Source organism: Pomacea canaliculata, linkage group LG2 (genome assembly GCF_003073045.1).
Source record: "Pomacea canaliculata isolate SZHN2017 linkage group LG2, ASM307304v1, whole genome shotgun sequence".
Classification (NCBI taxonomy): domain Eukaryota; kingdom Metazoa; phylum Mollusca; class Gastropoda; order Architaenioglossa; family Ampullariidae; genus Pomacea; species Pomacea canaliculata.
In genome coordinates, this window is record NC_037591.1 from 27,181,200 (window position 1) to 27,201,910 (window position 20,711).

General features: G+C 44.0%; 1 protein-coding gene across 10 annotated transcripts in view; it reads left to right on the forward strand.

Annotated features, from left to right (window-relative positions):
- Positions 1-20,711, forward strand: part of LOC112557874 (pleckstrin homology domain-containing family G member 5-like) — a 58,951-nt gene that overhangs the window by 18,071 nt on the left and 20,169 nt on the right. For 4 of the 10 annotated variants that reach the window (XM_025227967.1, XM_025227968.1, XM_025227959.1 and 1 more), the window contains 5 exons: positions 4,901-4,962; positions 7,659-7,670; positions 15,691-15,820; positions 19,329-19,455; positions 20,522-20,597. In XM_025227967.1, the coding sequence (XP_025083752.1) occupies positions 4,901-4,962; positions 7,659-7,670; positions 15,691-15,820; positions 19,329-19,455; positions 20,522-20,597 (407 nt within the window). Of the gene's footprint in view, positions 1-2,525; positions 2,629-4,900; positions 4,963-7,658; positions 7,671-12,251; positions 14,567-15,690; positions 15,821-19,328; positions 19,456-20,521; positions 20,598-20,711 lie in introns of those variants that run through there. The other 6 variants (XM_025227969.1, XM_025227963.1, XM_025227964.1 and 3 more) reach the window with 4 other exon arrangements.

The following is a 20,711-nucleotide window of genomic DNA, read 5'->3' on the forward strand; positions in this document are numbered from 1 at the left end:
GCTTTGATCACTCAGTGACAGGCGAGACCTCTATTCTGCAAACACACCGCTTCAAACATTTATCCATGTTCATTATCACATCCCCAAGTTTAATGCATGTATTGTTTCTTGTAGAAGCTTGTTTCCAACTTATCTAGCCTGTAGCTGGGGTCAGTAAACCCCTGTGATACCCGTATCGCATTTGGTTACACATATACGGGTATTTGTCCCTCGTATCACGAGGCATGCCACCAACAGGAGAGTTTTAAAGGGACGTGACCTCGGGGTCATGGCAGCCATCAGTCGTCCTGCAGTTTTACAACATCGTCCTACACTTACCTGCCAATGGTAAGCACATTCTCGAGTTCGTAATTACATCCCTCAGACCTTTCTTTTCTTATGTGTACTTACACCTCACCTACAATATATGTCCAGTGAGGTTCGTCTTGTAGCCAAAGGCTTATTTCAAACAAAGGAGGCTTTTACTTAGCAGACCTCGATGTGGCTGTCTATGTATATATAATGAGACTAGGAAGACATATATTGACCTGCTAGAACCGTTTTAACAGTGTGGAGGACAAGAGTGACATTAGAAGGGGATAATGAGATACAGAATGTACAAGCCTTTCCGGTGTAGGGGGGAAGCGTCTACCCCGCATGGTCCTTTTTTTTTTTTTTTTTTTCTTTTTTTTTTCACCTTCCGTCGTTAAAATGCAAAAGTGTCGGCTACCTGAGATCGTCAAATGAAATCCGTGTATAAGGTGTTAAAACAGGTATACAAGGCTGACGACCTCAGGTCAATAGGTTTTATTCAATCGTCCTCGGGTGACCCTTTCCCTCTCAAAAAAAAGTGTTTCGTAGTACACGTGATGTTTAATTCCGCTGACCTCGCCCCCTGAACACGCGCCAGACAACCACAGTCTTGCGGACATTCGCGGCGACGCTTCAACTGTCACACATCTGATGCGAGTCACAACCTGGAGTGAGAGAGAAGTAGTTGTATTTACGGATACAATAGTTTCAATAGTTGTTTCCTTTGCTGCCCCATAACAGTGACTAGTCATACTGACCCGCGCGCGCGTGGTGATGTTTCAACTCAAACTTGAACAACTCCGGGGACAGTCAGACACCGATGAACATTGTTCAGACACTTGACTAAAGCACGAGAGTTGAGTAAGATGTAATGACAGGCAGAAAGAATGAGCACAGGCAGGAGAGGCACGGTAGGTAGTTAGGAGATATCGTTCTAAAATCACTGTATACTGAAATATTTGTCGTGAGGAACATAAGCACGCGCTCCTCTCTGCTTCACACAATTTTCCAAGCGATGAGGGAAAGGGTGTGTGTGGGTGGGAGAGGGAGGTGAGGGTCTGAGGTGGTTGGTTAACGTGGGGTTGTTATCTGTATTGTCTTTATATTGTCAGCAGCTTACCCGACTAAAACCTAACAACTCGCTGTGGAGTTGGGTCCAAAAAGAATCCATCGACTTTGGAATAAGCATCGAAAACCTGTCTAAGAACCGAAGCAAATTATAATAATTTTTTTTCTCAAACTGTCACAAATTTTTCTGCAAAACACACAAACACAGAGAGTAACTCAAGCTTGAAACAATGAATTGTCGCGCCAGACAACACACATTTTTGCGAACATTTCTCCTGGTGTGCACCCCGTGCACTGTGCGACTCGCAGCCTCACTTGAAGCTCACCCTCACCATGGCTCGCTTGAGAGGGTTTCGTGGGCTATTAGGCAAGCTAGGGAGGGATGCAAGCTATTAGGCAAGCCAGGGGAGGATGTAGGCTATTACCTGAGGAAGGATGAAGAGAAGACTCGACGGGACGCGCAAATGTCAGCGCTCTCGTCCTTACGATGAAGTCTGTCACCTGGCCACACCTGGCAAAGACATTTTGTCGAGAAGATTCTGGCAACAGCTTGTTAGAAGATGTTAAAGTGCTTTGCTGTTAAAACTGTGAGGAAGGTGACCTAGTTTTCCCTTTCTTAGCCGAAACCTTAACTAGTTGTTCTTGGGCCACGAAAAGCACCGCCTGTGAGCATGACATGGAACCTGAGTATGAACTGTCGGATGGAAGTTTTCTGAAATTCAGTTAAGATCATGAACAGAAAACGAGATTAGTTTTGAAAGATTCGGTCTCCCCTTATCCTCCCGTGCCTCCCCACAGCCCCACATCAAATCCCTTCACGCTTTTTTTTTTTTTAATACTGTCCGCAGGGTCAGGGGTCAGTGACTTTTGAGGGGGCGACTGCCACTAAAGAAAACCCTTGGTGACTATTTTTATGATCGCAGGTTTCCTTATGGCGATTTGAGCACGTGTCTGACATGCTTCTAGGGACATCCCTTGCCCCACTATACCCTTGACACAAAGACTAGGGCAAGTTATCACTCACGGGACAGATCTTGTGTCAAACTTGTCAAACATCTACCAACGCTGACGGAGAAGTCATGCGAGACGTGGCGGACATTTTGAGACTTGAGACTAGGAGACGTGCGATGATGAGGAAAAGATGCTGAGGCTGCAGTAACAGGACAGAAGACAGACAGACCATGTATTTTGCGGAGCCAGTCGCTTTGTGGTTTCACCCCTTCAGTCTGAGCGGTTTATCGGAGGCTAGAAGTAGTTTCATCAAAGCGGGTGAGTGTTAAGATTTGTTTTAAAAGGCGTTGAACTGCTTTAATTAATTTATTAATTTGTTGTTTATTTCCGAATTAGTGGAACCGAGACTGCAGTGCACAGGTTTTTGTAACTTCAGTTACATCAACTGGTTGTTGGTGCACGGAATTTCAAAGCTGGTAGGACTGGTCATGTTTGGATGATGGAATGGTAAGGTCGTCAGGACAAGATGATGTGGACCGCGTAGTTTGGTTGGGGAAGTAGAGGCAACAAGGGGATAGGCACCGCCACACAAAAATCGAGAAAAGTGCAGTCTCGAACTCCTCACTCCACAACGACCGAAATGTTGTGACGACTTTTGTTTATTTCTGCGCTGTGTTCTCCTTTAAAATTGTGTGAGAGAGAGAGATGGAAGGATTGTATGCGATACCGTATGTAGATATGCCGATATACTTTAGTATACCGCAGAACGTGAATACTTCTGACACCCGACATTGCGAAACTCACCCATGAAGTGCGGTGCCGCCGTCCTACATACAAATTTATGGCTTGCGACAGTCGCATGTGGACAACACACGATGTCACATCATCGTCGACAATCTGTTCAAAACATTGTAGGTCACATCAACTACCTGAAGGCAGGAGTCGGTAAAAACAAATTCTTTCGGCACAGCCATAAACACCCAGGTGCACAGAGTGAACGAAGTTTCCATAACACTCTGTTTAGCGAGGTCAGCAGATAAAAAGCGTGTATATATTACACCCGAATATTAAACCCGACTTCCGCTCAAATTGCCATTAAAGAGAAATAAAGTTGTGTCGTATTCAGCCTCGAGCTCAAGAGGTATGAAGATGCGCAATAAGTCTGATATTTCTACATTAAATAAATTAAAAAAAAATATTGTGCATTTGCATATACTAAATGTATTTCTAAAGTGTTGTTCAGCACGTGTAAATGTTTGAATATCATCGAATAACGGGAAGTTAGTAACTTTAGACGAAGAAAATATGACAGCGAGTGTTTGAATGTACGCAATAGCGAACACATACGCACTCATGCACGCCACGCACACAGACACAATTAATCTTCAGATGAGATTCCGACTGACAGGTGTGTATGTGAGGAATGATGGAGCGACTTTGATTTATCTACCAACTTGCCCTGCGAGGTCGCCAAGGCTCAAGCACCATGTTTACACTGCGCCCTACCTAAGTCCTCCGAGCGGAGCTTACCTGGTCCACCTGATTGATCACACGGCTGTCGCCCGCCTTTGATGGCTTTTAACGGTTTCGACTATTCACTCTGGCGAGCGTGGGGCGAGATGGAGGTGGGGCTAAGTTGGGGCTAAGTGGGGCTTCAACTCTTTTCTACAGCTTCGTCTCGCTCGGCCATGATACTGATATAAGGGTGGATACCGTGGTGCTTGGGAGTCGGGGAAATCCTTTCAAATCCGATATCTTTCCTTCAACACTTCTTTTCCTCACATGAACAGACTTGTCATTACGATTACATCTGCATAGAATTTCTTCTTTCTTTCCGTCCCAAGGTGTCGCCGATTGTTTAAACTCTCAGACGCGGGTATCGATGGCAGCCCCTGAACATCAATCGTCCTGGGAGTAGGGGCGGTTTGTAAGTCGTAGCGAGGCAGGGACACGTGCGAGCTAGAGTTTATAATCATTAGTTTGTTTACATTACAGTATGTAGTCATTTTGTCTAACAGGCTGAAGGGTGAACAGTTTTCCGTACCTTGCATGTTTGAGTCCGACATCTGTTGTGATTTGATTGTCACCTGTAAGATCCACCTTTGTCTTCATTAACCTCCATTACGCGTCAGTGAACTCATTTACGAAACACTTGTAACGAGGATGTAACGGACGTTTGATTACCATTTGCTGAAACCTTTGGCTACGGTCGGTACATGAGATACACACGCACACACGCACACACGCACACAGGGAAAAAAACCTGATCTGAGGCTAACTCTAGTCAGAGATTGGTCTCCCCTTTACTACTCGCTGTGGATGACTTTTCTCCCCTTTTTTTCTTGTGCGTTCCAGTCCTTACATCAGTCTCCATCTTTGATTCTACTAAATTTCTTTTTTACCTTTATGAGAAGAATTGGATATTTATTCAGTACATTTGTGCAGACTGTACAGCACATTACTGCATACTGCACGGCTGCTCCCCGTCTTCGCGTTCAAATTATTTTTGTTTTCTATTGTGTTTCAGACTTTCTGCAAATCATCATCATTGTAATTATATTCGTTTCATCATTTTCTTTTTAATTTTCAGAAGAGGAGGCGGTGCGGTTGTGTCAGAACCCCAACTGCAAGTTTAAAGAGGCTGCGGCAAGAGTGAGTACAGCTGTCTTATTATTTATTTATTACAGTCCCTTGGTAAACAGACAGTGAAGACCAGAACGAGGCTGTCGGTACGCGGGATAAACATCAGGTCTACACTGTAGTTAGGGCTTGATGAATATTTTAGTTTTAATATTTATAGCTTTGCTTTACAGGGTGGCTCACGTGTAAAATCAAGCTTTATTATTCAGAATTGTATTCTGGTTAGATTGCGGTTAGGCACACGAACGTACACACACACACACACGCATGCATACACACCACGCACACCACGGATGCGTACTCACCCAAGCAGGAATGAGCTCAACTCATTGAATGGTAACAGATTACGTCACAGGTCGGTCGAGACTATTCGAACAGAGGGGAGCCAGGGTGGACTCGAGTACAATCGATTTTTCAGAGGGGAGTCCTGAGTGGAGGAGTTAATGAACGGCTTTTAATGAACCACGTGATAGGGATGATTTAGGTTTTTTGTTTATATTAGTGTCTGGTACAGAGTTGTATGCCGTTAATGACCACGTGGTAGGGATATTTAGTTTTTTTTTTTAAACACCGGTTTATATTAATTCGGGTATGAAGCAGACGATGGAGGTCAAGTGATAGCTCCACCTACAGGTACCCCATGTTTATGGTCGTCGTGCGTTTCCCTATAAGAAAGCTGAACCAGAAAAAGCACACACATACAAACACACCAACATATGCGTGTGCGCATCAATAAGCGCATCAGACTGACGAAAAATGCGCGCATCCGTGCATAACTCAAGATAACCTCTCCAAGCTGGATATTGATGCCGGCCGTTAACGCCACCTGTTGCCACGCAAGTGAGTTGTTGACCGGACTGAGAGCACGTGCGAGTCGTGCGTGTGGTGTTTTGATAGGACAATGCGCGTGCACGGCTGTCGACACACAGGTGAACACTGAGACGTGTAGTGACATCACCTCCTTCACCTGACATGCTGTAGGTAGCTGGCACAATGTCTCCCCAGACACACGGAGGATGCTAATCTGCATGCTAATATTTCCAGGTATGTAAGTAGAAGAGTCAAGCATTCGTTGTACCCTGTAGTTTGTAAGATCGGGTATCTGACCCTTGACCCTACTACCTGTAAAAGCTCGTCTCGCACCACGTACCTCAGTTATGTGTGCGTACGTGCGTGCATTGTGTCTATGCATGATTTCAGCAGACTGGAGACCACGTAGTAATTATTCCGTTAGGGTACACAGGATAACAAAGCTGCTGTGCAGCATCCTTATCAGCCGCCCGTCTGTCTGTGTTGGCAGCCATTATCAGCTGCTGCGTGTATCTCTTCCAACACTCATTTGCTTTTTGTCATTTACTCCGGCAGACAGATTGTCACGTCCGTTGCATTATCGTTCTGAATCTGAAAGCGGAAATTTCTTGTAACACGTGAAAGAAATCCATCCTGTCATATAATCTGGCAGAAATTCTAAATTTTTTGCTTGTTTCACCTCCTGGCGATTTCCGACTCTGCTCGCAAGTCCGTCCGGGGATCGGACAGAGAATGAAGCACCGTGTTCCCTTACTGAAGCAACCGTTGACTTGATGGAAGAAGATGTGGACTGTGGTGTGGTGCTCAGGGAGTCTGCACAGAGAAGCCAGTTTCTGTGGCGCCCTTCACGGAACTACTTTTTCCACCCTCGCCAGGAAAGTATACGAACTCGAACAGAAACTTCTGGTATGATCGAAACTGTCTGGACAATTACTGCACCTTCCTCGCTTCCATCAAATTATTTTCTATATTTAGAACGCTGAACTCTTCAGGTTTCTTCGTTTTTTTCGACAAAGACTTACACAAAATATTTCCGCCCTGTGTAGAGATCGTTAAACAAATTGAGGGCGAGGTCACGGCATGCCTGACAAGATCATCGTGACCCGTTGTGACCTATCAGTAAAGAGGCTGAACTCGAAATCTCAAGACTTATATATATATTTTTTGCACTGACATATTTACAATCGCCCACCCAGCCCTCTTTAGGGTATTTTTGGCCGACAAACCTGGTCTCCTGATTGTGAACAACCCAGGTATGTAACCCGACATCTGTCATTATCTTGTCCTCTGACGGCTGCGCCATCCGCCGCTGTGAGGATCTCACGGACTGTTGAAGCTGTGGCATGAGATCACGATGCAGGTGAAATGGATAATCGCAGTGAACTATTTTTTTTTTAAAGGAAAGTTATTTGAATATTTTATTTTTGTAACAGTGGAGGCATTGTTCAACGAAGTTAACTTCAGAAACGTGCGTTTGATGTCCTTCTGACGCAAGTCTCGTGCTTTGAGGTCGTTGGCAAACTGTCAACGAACTTTGCAAACTAACAACAGGTACCCGTGTCAGGTGTGCTTGACTAAGATGCCGAACGGACCTAGTGCTTCACCTGTGCGATTGCAGTAACACGTGATCATTACGGCTTCAGTGAACTGTTCACAGTCGTGCTTTTATGGAGAAAGAGCAGACGTGCCTATGATGACTTGCGGAATAAAGATGAAAGTAGAAAAGAAAAACAAATAAAGCTGTCAATGACGACCATAAAGAGATAGCAACATATTTAGAAATGTTTTTCATATGTGATGATTTGTAGTGTGTAAAATTGTGTAGTTACGTTACTTATGACAACCGCGATGACGATGATGATGATCATGATGATAATGATGATGATTGTTCTTTTAAGGGTTTATACATGGTGAGAAATTATTTTTTGTTAATTCTTACATGTATGCTTAATGAGCATTTTGTTTTTACGGAATTTTGTGTTTCTGAGAAGCAGAACTATGTAACGGCAGGTGTGTTGTCATGAAGCACGTGCCGATCGCATGGCGTTCTGAGTTGATAATCATTCATCTAACATGGCATGTAAACTGACTTACATATGTTATATGCTGCTTAGGAATGTTTACATACTCAATTTGTTAATAATGAAGCAAAGTGCCGCATGTGCTGCATGGTCAAAGTAGTTTCTGGAACAAGAAAAGCTTGCTTCTGTCACAGTATGGCGTTTGCTACTTTCAGTCGCGCATGAAGCAATATTTGTTCCATAACAGTAATTAATTTTATTTTGACAAATCTCCATCTGAACCTTGCCTTTTCAGAGCATGAATACTTATTTTGATGAACACATAAACACATAACTTTGTTTGAATGCATGTAGACATTAAATGTTGGTAAACCTACTGTAGTATGTGCAGACCTTGTGGAATATTAGCGGGTGTTTATCTCAGTTTATCGGGGTATCTCTGAGCACTCTGCTTAGCATTAATGAAATAAAAAAGTTTTCTATAAGTATTGTCCTGTGCTCAAAAGTTTTAATTCAAGAAAGAGTGGAGAACTTAACGTATAGCTTTAATTCATAGCCGTAATTAAATTATATTAAATTGTTAATGCCTATGCGTTATGTGCATAATAAAAGATTATTTCAAGTTTTGAATAACCAGAGATTGTATTGTTCGAAGATTGAACGTCTTGCAAAACGTGAGAATTAATTTGTAATACGCTTTTAATTTTACATAAGGGGTTAGTTTTTATTCCCCTCAAATTTTGTATCCCTGCTCAAGAACACGATGTAAAAACTGTGATGGGGATCGTTTCCACACCGTGAAATTTATATATTAGATAAACAAATTAATGAATTGTTAACATTCATAACTTACAAAGATGGCATATAAATATTTTACTGTTCGTATGTCTTACTTGTCTTTGTCATCAGAAATGTCTTTCTAGTGTCATGAGAGTAAGCGAAAAAAAAAAAAAATTATGAGAGAAGAAAGGGAGGAAAACACGGTGTTCTCGCAGTCACGTGACTACATTTGTTATCTCTCAAAACGCGCGAGACAACGTGGCGAGGAGACGACTAGTCGCGGTGCTAGACAACCGATCGCGACGGTCAGGTGACAATTTATTAAAAACATGGCCGCGAATTAACCGCAAAACTTTCCGCCGGAAATTACTCTCGCTTGCCGAACAAGGAGAGCTCTCAGCTCGTGATAAGCGATGCCGAATAAACACAGACCCGCCACCATGTTCTGCATACCTGCAGCATTCCTCCAGCCCGCTCTTAACAGCATCTTATCATAAATAATAAAGGGAGGAAAAGGTCATGTTCGTCTTCCAATAGCACAGTGGTTGGAAAAGCTGGTGTTCGGTGCATCGGAGGGACGCAGCTGGTCTGCAGCTGTGAAAGAGGGAGGGATACCTGGCTGTAGAGGCTTGGGGAAGGTAAAGCAGCAGGGGAAAGGAGATGAACAACATCTTCGTCACATCTGGCACCGAGATAAGTGAGGGGTCGAACATCTCAATGCCCAACGACCGTTAAGTCAGGGGCACTATTTTTTTTATAATGATAACCACCTTTATTATCGTATTAGTCGCTAGCTCTTTCCAGAGCACCGACCTGGAAGTTTGCTGTTCATGGGCCCTTTCATTTCCCCTCCCCTAACAACAACAACAACAACAACAACAACAACAAAAGAGTGCCTCGTAGTCAACAGGTCCAGCATAAGTGTGCAGCGTATGCAAGAATGATGCAGAAGTCAGAAACATGGAGTTTCGGGTACAAAATCTTGGCGATTCAGCGTTTTACTCCTTTTTTCAGTGGAGGTTGGGGTGCAGGGGAAATGAACACCAGCTACGCTGGCATATTGTCATGTTCTTGACCGAACCTAATATTCCAGGCAGGTCTTGTGTCCTCAATACACTCGTGTCCCTAGGGGCTTGGCAGGCGAGGCGGACACAGAAGCGGCCATTGTGTGATGTTGGTCCGGAGACAAACCGAGTATCAGGCCAGTGTATTTCGGGAAGGCGATGCTATGAATGGAATGTCACACGACTGGCTGTCAGCAGTGCCCGACGATTGGCGAAGCAGCCGATGACAGGGATAAAGACAATTACGAAGACTTCAGTTCAACCAGAAAATATCTACAGCATCCCCACCCACCCCGCACACCTACCTCTGCCTGCAGTAACAAGAAATTTCAAATCGTATTTGCAGGTCTCCAGGATCAGATCTCATTTCTTCTTTTTCTTCTTCGAGAATTTTCTTAGCTTTAACGAAGATAGTGCTCCCTTATACAGACAAGAATAATTCCGTCTTTCGCTTGAGCGCCCGGGCAAGGATGGAGTGATGGTGTTGATGGTCGATGGACCATTTTGTAAGGGAGCCCAGTGTTTGCTCAGATTTGTGTTTTTCGACTGAAGACAGTTTCAAGTTCAGTGCTGGACAGGAAACAAGAGACTGCATCCAACTGCACTTCCAGGACTTCTATGATATCTGGAGATTGGATGATTCCAGAGGTAGGGCTCTTCTGTTATGTACGAAAAAGAACTGCCAGTAATGAAATTCGATTATAAGAAAACCTTACAAAAAGACCTTTTTATAACCACGATTTTGAATTGAGTAGAAAGATTCCCCCTCAGATTTTCTTATCAAGGCTGGTCTCTCGGCCAAAGATTTCGTGCGAAGAGGGTGTCAGAGCGTTGATATCCCTGATTACATTCCACCCAGGATTCAACCCTTTCCCCTCCCCAGTGTGTGCAGATGACTACACGAGACACACCTCGCTGCAGGCTGATAAAAGACGGCAATAACTCGGAGATTAAAAAGCATGAAAGCTTTTTGTAAATTACTGCAATAACTTCTCATATTCTCGCCGACAAAAGGCCACAACAATTTAAACAGTAAAAGCATAAAGGCTTTTCAGGAATTTACTACAATCACCTCTGATTCTCCATTTTCTTAATTAAATGAAAACTTCTCGGTCGGATGATTCTGTAGTAAGGACATGGTGTAGAGTTCGTCAACAATGTAAGAGTTGTTTTGCTTCTTGAATTTCAATAGCTGCACTTTTTAAAAAGTGAATCCAAAAGCTCTGTAAGCAGATGAGAAATTCAAACGCCGTCTCGCTTGAAAGACCAACCTCAATGGTTTGAGAATTTTTGCAGATATCGGTAGATGAAGGCAATAAATTTCAGTCCTCCAAAACCGATCCGATAATTATTCGCTAGCAAAGTACGCGATTGGAACCTGTGATTAACGAGCGCCGGTAACGGTGTACTACGTCACACTGACAGTGTTCTACGTCACGTCGTGATGCTCCTATGTCATGGTGGACAGTTATATGACAAGAAAATGAAAAAGTCTGGCTTTTGACTTGGACTTTTGTGAAGCTTACCAGTAGTTTAAAAACTTTATGGTTTGTGTTACAGCATTTGGGGTCATAATGGTGGGAATTATTACACAGGAGACGTGTCAACCTCCGTACTAGCGCTGCTGTGTTTGACAGACACAAACATAGGTGACATCTGAGATGTAATTTCAGCAGAAAAACAAACATGTTAAATAATCTGACCAGCAATGATATCAGCGTTTACCAGCCACACACACACTTTCCCCCTTCCTCCATCCTCCGCAAAGATGGCGGGTGTAACGGTCAGGGTCTGTCACCAATACAGTGAGGACTGGATGTCCTGGGTTCAGCTCTCGTCTAGGGCACGCTGTTCTTTCTCTGCATTGGCATTTGTTTACAGAGCCTTGCCGTGATATCACCTTAGTTGCTAGCTCGGCATAAAACACCAAATCCCACCCAACCCCACACAGAAAAGACCGTTCGGTTGCATGGTCTAATTCAGCATTTAATAATAGCAGAAATATTTTTTAAAACAGCCGCTCACTTTCAAAAGTGCTACTACGACACCAGCCACAAAAACCCTCGCTAGATGCCTTCTATTATCATCATTACATTCAAGTTTTGGAATGCGTGTAAGCTTTTCCGGCCTTCAAAAGCCAATAACAAAAAGTCGAAGCATACCCCTTCAAATGAATTTTTTTTTAAATCTGGCGTGGGATTGAGGTGACTGTGTGTACCCGTCGGCAATAAAATGCACCCGAAACTTCTATCAAGACACGGCGTGCGCATTATGTAGAGAGAAGTGGTGGGCTGGCCTCACAGGTGAAGTACCCAGACTTCTTGAATCCATGTCAAGGCCCGCCGTACCTCAAGTGGGTTTAGAAAACGACTTGCCAGGTATGTGTACAGAGGTGACCGATTAAAATCATCTAAAGTGAGACTAGCCGTGGTCTGACACACCTTTACGGACCTGTTTGTGTAGTTTGTTGGGTTTTTTAAAGAGAGGAAGGGAAAGTGCTGAAAAAGCAGACTAAAAGGGAAAATTTTTTTCATACATAGATGTTAGATGTCAGATAACATGTTCATCGACAGGGTCAGTATATCTGGCCTTTATTATCTCCCACTCTCTCTTATACTACTTCTCAGAGCTCGCGCACGATGACACACAGTTTGTCCGTGCCACACCCCTGACATCGGTGTTTAGTGTTTCTCTGTTTCTACAACCGGCACAGGTGTGTGTGTGAGAGAGAGAGAGACAGCACACCTTTGGCAAAACATTTTATACCGGTAATAAACTGTAGAGAATCAAGTCCTCGAAGTGTGTCAGTGTAGCCTGGTACTGACACGAAGACATGCTAACTTTGTTGTTTTAACCTCTTCTCTCCCACTCCATGAACTTCAAAGAAAAAAAAATTATTAAAAAAAGAAACAAATGTTTGCTCTTCTCGTCCACACAGTTCTGATCTCAAAGCTTTCCTCGAGCTGAAGAGTGTGTGGTGGGTGAGAAAGTAAACTAATGTAGATATTAGGTTTGCTGATATGCACGAGAACAAATGCAATTATGTATCTAATTCTATTTTCCTGAATTCATTAGTCTGTGACAGCTCTTTGATAGATTGGGAGGGGGACTAGAGGATGAAAAGATCGAGAGAAAGACAACAAAGGAAGTTAAGAAAAAAAGGAGGAATAATATTGGCCTAATGTAACATAACATGGGAAAAGTACACTTTCTCTCTCTCACACACACAACTCTTATCTTTCCTTCATACTGGCGGTGCGCATGCGCCAGGCACAAACGGCCCATTGATGACATAGCTTATGCTAGCACACCCACTGCACTGTGATGTCATGTCAGCACCAGTGCACCACTCGGTGGGACGGCCTGTCCCGCAGTAAATAGTTCACAGTAAATATAACACCGCCAACAACAACTTCTCCGAAGCCAGTCTCGTCCCACTGTCGTGTGCTCGCTGGGATTTACGCCTCCCCTCGGCCAGACATCCAACATCGACATCTGAAAGACATCTAACATCGAGAAATTTCTTCGTCTTTCAGAAAGAGCTTTAATGTTACAGGCAACACGTGATTTGTGCCATGTCCTCACCAAGGATTGGATAACGGAAGTGCTTTGTTGTGAGTACTGTGAGTCGGTTTTTGTGATGATGGTAGGTGTGTCTTAAAGAAGAGACTTCTTCATAAATTTGTATTTGGAGAGCAATCGGGGTTTGCTCAGCTGAAAAGGAAAACAGTTTAGAGGAGGTTCAAAGTCAAACATGCCTTCTACACGACTCCAGCAAGCGAAAAAGAAAATCAGTGGCGGTTTCAACTCTTGGCGCAAGAAGCATAAAGAAAGGATAGCTATTGACACATCCGGGACAGACGTCCTGGGTGCCACACGGTCGTGGACGTGGAGACCGTTGGATTTCGAGCCAACAGTTTCGGACATTACTCAGGATCCAACATGGAGCTGGGGGCAACACTCGTCAAACAATGTGCTGGCTGGCGTTGGAGCTCGGTTCGTATGAGAGTCCAGGAAGATCCCAAGACAGTGGATACATCCCCGACGACGAAACTTCAGTTTGCAGGCGTCAGAATTCCCAGTCTCCGCCATCTTTTCCGCCATTTTTGATTCCTGCGCTGGGCAGCTTGGACGGGGAGCAGTTCGTCAACAAGTTATTTTCAGACTTTTTGCCTGTCAGTGATGACAGCAGTGAGGACGAGAGAGAGGTGATGAACCAGCTGCTGGGAGGATCATTCTACATCGCAAACACCGGAGCGATCTGAAAGCGGAGGTGTTCCGCCAGGTAGAGGCCTCGCTAAAGCATCTCTCGATGCCGGGAATGAAGAGGCCGAGTTTAGAGACCACAGTCGAATTGTTGAAAGCGGTAGTGGAGGAGGAGACACACCTTATGAACGTCCCCGTAACGAAAGCGACGACGATGAAGGGATGAGTTCCGACGATGACACTTTAATGAATTTCTCAATTTCCACTGACGACGACAACGATTGCACAGAAGAATCTCCGAAAAATAGCAACGGAGACCTGACCAAACAGGAAGTCCCACCATCCGAAGCTTGCGACAACGATCGCCAGCAAAGCTTCGTGGCTTCCATGTTCCCCATGCCTGGAGTCTCGCGCAGAACGGAAGTCGACGTCAGCGTGCAAAGCATGATGGACTCACGCCAGGTGTGGACGCCGGGCCCCTGTCCTGATGGTGGCTCGTTGCCAAACTCGCCGGCCTTGCACAACCGTCCGAGACAACCGGCGCCCACCTCGGCCCCGTCGCCCAGGAATTCGCCGGAAGTTGTCGAAACAAGGATAACGAATGGCGAGGGCTGTAGCTCTCCTGCGCGCGTCAAACGTGTGGGGGACCCCAGTGAAGTCCCAGGCTGTGTGATTCCCGGACGAGAAGGTATCGGTGACTTGGTGGAGAAGGTCCTGGAAGACGAAAGCATGAAGGTGAGTCTCTGGTGGCACGGGGTGAAGGCTGCGTGCACTTACCTTTGCTCGCTCGCCGACAATGGGAAGCAAGTCGCAAACTAAGGTGACTTACAAAAACCGATAAGAGAAAATTATCTTTTTTCGCGTTTATTCTTGTTAGACATTCCCATCCAATTTAAAGACGATATCGTTTATTTCATTGTTTATGTGGACGATCCCAATATTTCATCGATGTCTCATTGATGTAGTGACAGTTATATCAGAAATTTTTAACCGCTGTTTTGCGCTTACATCTGTCTATCGCAAGAACGAGAGAAAGAGGGTGAGATAGATACCTTCTTTGTACACACCGAACTAACAGGTTTGATGACATTGCTCGTCGTTTAAATATTTATCACACCTTGGACTAAGTAGAACTAATGGACAAAGTAGACGAAAGAGCTCGAGCTTATCGTAAAGTCTGCATGTTTATAAATTCCAGCAAGAGGTCCTGGGTGAATAAATGTAGCAAAAATAAAATTCTTGGTCAGTCTGAGAGTTTTGCTGAGATCATGTAAAACTTTGGCAGCAAACGTCGTGATAATGTTTTCTATTTTCTGTCTGTCGATTTATATGTCTGGCTACCTATCTGTCTCTCTAGCTATACAGTTCGTGTAGGAATATGATTCACTGTCTTAGCAAAACAGCAAATTTTCTGGAAATAGAACCTGGTGCCTTATGAAACGCGCAAATCTGGAAATGGCTGTGATGCAGATTATATTTCTGAGAAATGTTGGACGACATGCTGCTTTAATACAATGATCCTGTCTTCCATTTGTAATTGTAATCAGGATGGACAAAGTGCTAAGTCTTAGAAAAATAACATCAGAGTCAACTTAGTAAAATATTTTGTTGAGTATAAAAGTGTTTTAGTGAGAATTTATCAAGTCTCACATATAAAAAATCTCAAGTTTTGTTTTGTGGTTTTTGTTAAATAAAACTGCTTGCATGATATAGCCTTAATAATGTGAACAGGACATTTAGAGTTAGTAGTTTACCACTGCTCTCACCTGGTCTGCCTTGAGAGCTCAATACTGATATGGGGTGGCTGGGACACAATATTCCTGTGACTCCATTAAAGATGTGGCTGTGTCTTGTCTCAGGTGTGTCATCATCCCCAGTGCAGCGAGGACAACCACGACAAGCCGTTGCTGCTGTGTCGTCAGTGTGACCTGGACATTCACCGACAGCCGGAGTTCAGCGGTCACCTGGTGCTAGACGCCACGAGCAAGAGTAAGTGGTGCACCCTGACAAAAATAGTTCCTTATTACACAATTATCGGTGTTTTGAGTGGCCAACACAGAGGACACATAGACGGCTACTGGGCCGCTTTGCATTAATGTTTGCATCTTCTATCGGAGGGTTAAATTTTCTTAAGACTGGCTCTAACCCTGGTGAAACTTATCGGCACTTTGATGTGTGGAAAGTGTATACGATCACTTTGCAACCCCCATCTCTTTCGATGGGTAAAGGAGAGGACAGTTGGGGAGAGAATGAGAGATAGGGAGGGTTAGAGAGACAGAGATTAACAGAAGACGATCGTAAGAAAAAGTAAATCTCATTGTGTCTTTGTCTTGAGTGCAATGGAGGATGGACAGCAGCTCTTGTTGGATTTCATGTCGCCCACAACCCCTTCCACCCTCTTTCTACCCCACCCTACCCACCAGTAGCTTTCTGGCCTGCACTGAGACTGGGTTTTGTTTGGTTTTTGTCGAACATTGTGTAGCCCTTATTTATTTTCTGCTCAGCAAGTATTTGCATATCCCGGCAGTTTTAAGTTTTGGGTTGTTTTTTTTTTAAAGACCGGGACAACCTCTCTTGATTCGATGGGCATTTCACAAAGATTATTCACGGCTACCTTGTTTAAACATTATTTTATGAGTTTAAAAAGTATCTGAGATGCAAACAAGGATTCTTTAAAAATAAGACGCTGTGGTTTTACCAGAGAAGAGGGAGCAGAGTGCAGGAAGAACTATTTGCAGGTCGGGGTAGGGACAAAGATCCGTTTAGTGCAGAGTAGGCAGCATGACCAGGACATAACCTCCTGTCATCTCCCCCGACATTCCTCGGTCACATTGTGATTGTATTGATGGCAAAAGTTGAATGCCACTGTTCGTTAATCACCCTCCCATTTACAGGTGAATTCCTTAATGAGGTGTGATCTTCTGTCAGCAAAACAACAGACATCGGCACCATGATTTCTTCCATTGTTAGTAGAGTCTTAGATTCTGTCCTGTCGCTGGGGAAACCAACCCTCCAAGAATGCAGAAAAAGAGAACATTTCAAGTACCTTGTGAAGGTAGAAAGACAAACATTGACGATCGTTTGACCAAAGTGTGGCAAGTGTTGACCGGATGTTGATGTGAAAACTCAGTCAAACATTTCATCCATCTAGGAACGGCCTTGACCGAGCACTGTGGATGTTTTGGTAGACATTCCCCTATGTCAGGTCCACTAAGCCCCAAATTTCCTTTTATTTCATCGCCGACCTATGTGTATATCTGTGATTTCTCCATGGAGTGCTAGACCATGGCACTCACCAAACATCGCTGCCCATCACAAGGGAAGCGAAAAGGAAGCATCCTTGAAAGGATTCCCACATATCCACCCCATCGTGCTGACTCCTTCTCTAATAACAAAGGTTTTTGTACCTTTTTAGCTAGAAGCACTTTTGTTCCCAGGAGGAAAACATGAATAAACGTCCTTTTATTGATTTGTTTATTGAAAACACTATCACTGTTTGCTTCCTGTCTGCAGAAACAAAAGGTGCGTTCAGGGATGGAGTAGACCCGAGGGTGGCGGGGTCAGGGGTGGGAGGTCGGGGTGATATATCTAGAGTCTTCCCTAGCTCAAGTTCTAACCCTTATTGAAGTGCAAACTCTTCTCCTTCACTGTCCCCTTCTCTCTAACACAGGCTATAAATTTATTCCTCTCACACACGCCTTTGTGTGAGAAGGCTGGTCATGCTAAAATTAGAACAATGACCATTGTACCCTGCACTTTACTGGCCTCGCCTGCCTCTGTCTTCTTCCCGTCTTTTGGCACTGACGTCTTCTACGCATGCGCGAACATCCCAACGCTGCTGCCGACAAACCTCGACTCCATCCGAGTGTTTTCTCTGCTGGGTCATTCTGACCAACACAAAAACCTACACTTTAACTCTGCCCCTAACCCTAGACTACCTCTAAACCTCAGGAGACAGAACTGATGCTAGGGGGCGAGATTGTTTTGAACGAAAAATATTTTCTTGGCCTCGCGGCGCTGAGGTGCACTTGTAACCTTCCTATATATTTGTTTGGCCTCACATTTCAGAGGTGTGTGTGGTGGAATATTAATGTTTTACGCCAAACCAACAACCAAAGCTGTGACAACAAAGCAGTAGGCCCTTTAAGCAGGTGTGATATGCAGAGAAACAACAACGTGCATTAACAAGATCTGAACTCTGGACTTTCAATCTCCACTGTCTTGGTGACAAGCGCCACCGGCCTGCAGACTTGATCTCGGAATTAATTAACAAGTAAACTCTTCTGCTAACCTTTCTCCTCACTTTCCACCTCCGTCCTTGTTCTGTCAGGGCTTTTTGTTTTTCCCCAGTCATCCCGTGGAACCTGTATTCTGCTGCACGCCTTAAAATTGTGCACTTTGTTGACCTGATGGTTCTTTGTGATCATCGGTGTACAGCGCATTGTGCTTGCCTCCGCACGGGGGAATGGCACTTTATACATGGAATATTATTATTGCTTTATTATTGACACTTACGTATCCTTTACATGCCGTTCTTCGTCTGCATTGACAAGGGAAGTAATCAAAGCATAGCTGCAACGTACTGTTTATTTCCCTTGTGCAAGAGCAGATATCTTGTTATGGCGATAGCTTCCATCAAAACGACCTTTTCTTGGCTGTTATTAGTCAGCGGCGTAGGAGGAAGATGCTAGGTTGTTTGTTTTGTATACGTTCACCTACCGTTACGAAACAGAACGAGTTTTAATGAAATCTTTCATTCCCTAATGCACATCAGCAACTGACGGCTGTCATTTAAGTCTCTCTTGTGGATTTGTAACATTAAATGCCTACATGCTGTCACTGTATTATGCTTTTTCTGAAAAGAAAAAAAAAATGACTGCTCTTACAGTTAGTTTCTTTGAGTCTGTAGTCTGCTTGGCAAATGTTTACAGGGCTGGCTGCCTTGTGATATATACTCTTAGTTGCAGGCTCGGTGTAAAACACCAATTCCTCCTCCTCCCCGTCAGCTAGCACTTTTTGATTGCAAGTTCTGTCAATAAATATGCACAGATATTGCAGAAAGATCTATGCCTTGTAGGGGAGTAAGCTTTCTCTAGTAGTGGCAATGATTAACATCGGCCAGTCTCCTCCTTCATACCGTGTAATCATCTGTAGACCTTCCTTAGGGTGTCCCCGGCGTTACAGACTACTGGAGGTTTGTTGAACTGTAGACTTTCTGCCATCTTGTGATCAATTAATATAAGATACAGGTGATGTAGCTTAGTGAATCATGAAGGAGATAAGAGCAGGACAAAGGACGTAAATTGGTTGTCGCCATGGCTACAGAGAAGATGTTCATAGAGATACGTTAGATGCTTCGCGTGCCTAATGAACAAACGGGATGTGGGAGGAGGGGAGACCCAGTAAGTCTCTTACTGTGAGTGGCGATACGTTGTTACGCGGACCACCGTAAATCACGACTTCCGGTTGCACTCATCAGAGCGTGTCTGTCCTCCAGGACTGAGCTACGGTCGCCAAGAGCAGTCTCCTGTTGAGAGCGACAGCGCCGAGGACTGGCATCACGATGAGGACACCGTGGATGGTCTCAGCCTCTTCGTCAAGAAGCCGAGCAAAGACTTCAAAAGGTGAGAAATTGGACAAGTATCTGGTGTCTCCGAGCGATAATCCGATAAATCAACCAATCCTGTTAATCCACATAACAACTTTAAAAAAACAAAACTACTGCAACGGAGAAAAGCGATGAATATTTTATGAGTAAGTCCTTCGAGGTTTACGCTTTTTTTTTTAAACCAGTCACATCAGCGTTTGATTGACATTATTTAATCGATAAAAGTAATCATTTTTTTAAATTGCTTGTAAAGGGGGGGGGGTCCCTAAAAAAATTTGATCTCTGCAAAGCATGATAAATATATGTTATAACACATTATCGATAATCATCGCACAGACTGAAATATATTACTGTTTGAGAGTCGTGGGAGTATGGTCATGTACACACATACCGACACGGATGCAAACTCATGCTATCGATCACCGCGAGGTGTTCAAGCCCCACAGCACTCCAGTGTGTCAGTCGCTGAGAACCGCTTATCTAGGTTTTCATGTTTCGATGGAGAAATGATCGATCTGGCCAAACGGCGCACACCCAGGTGTGCAGCGGATATTGCGAGGCAAAAGCGAGGGTCAGATTAGAAAATAATTGATCGTCACAAAATTGACGGCCACGTCACCCAGTCTTTGACGTCGACTGCCGATGGTATGCAGAAGGTAAGGGAGGCTCACTGAAAGTACCACCAACACCCCGGGTGCGTTCCACTCGAAAATGTACGCAGAAGCCCGATAAGCTTCACTGACAGAAAGAGGTAGACTTCAATGTTAATATTTGTGATATTTTAAGATTGTATATTTATTAGTATTATAATATAATGAAGTAAATGTAATATTAGTCTATAGACAGCTGTGGTCATTATTGTGTCCATATATTTCTGTACGACAAACAATATGTGTACATGAAAATCTCTCTCCTTCTCACACAAGTACACCTTTCTCTATTACTCAAACTCACACATATGCTAGTTGGTAGCCATGGTCTGAGTAAACAAAAACAGGTTGTGAGTTAACAACTCACCAGCCTTATTACACACACTTATCAGTGCACTAACAGCTCATCACTGATGCTTCTTGCTGCTGCAGAAACAAGTCTCCGAGTGAAGTCGAGAGGAAACTGAAGCGGAAGAAAGCGGTGAAAAAGAAAAGTTTCTCGAAGAATGTGAGTGTCCTTGTTTCTCCATTTTGTGTCGAGCGTCTGTGGCGTGTCTAGCCTGGTCAGCTGCTCTTTCAGCATGATCGTACTTAACGACCAAATCTTCTCGCCAGTGACGAT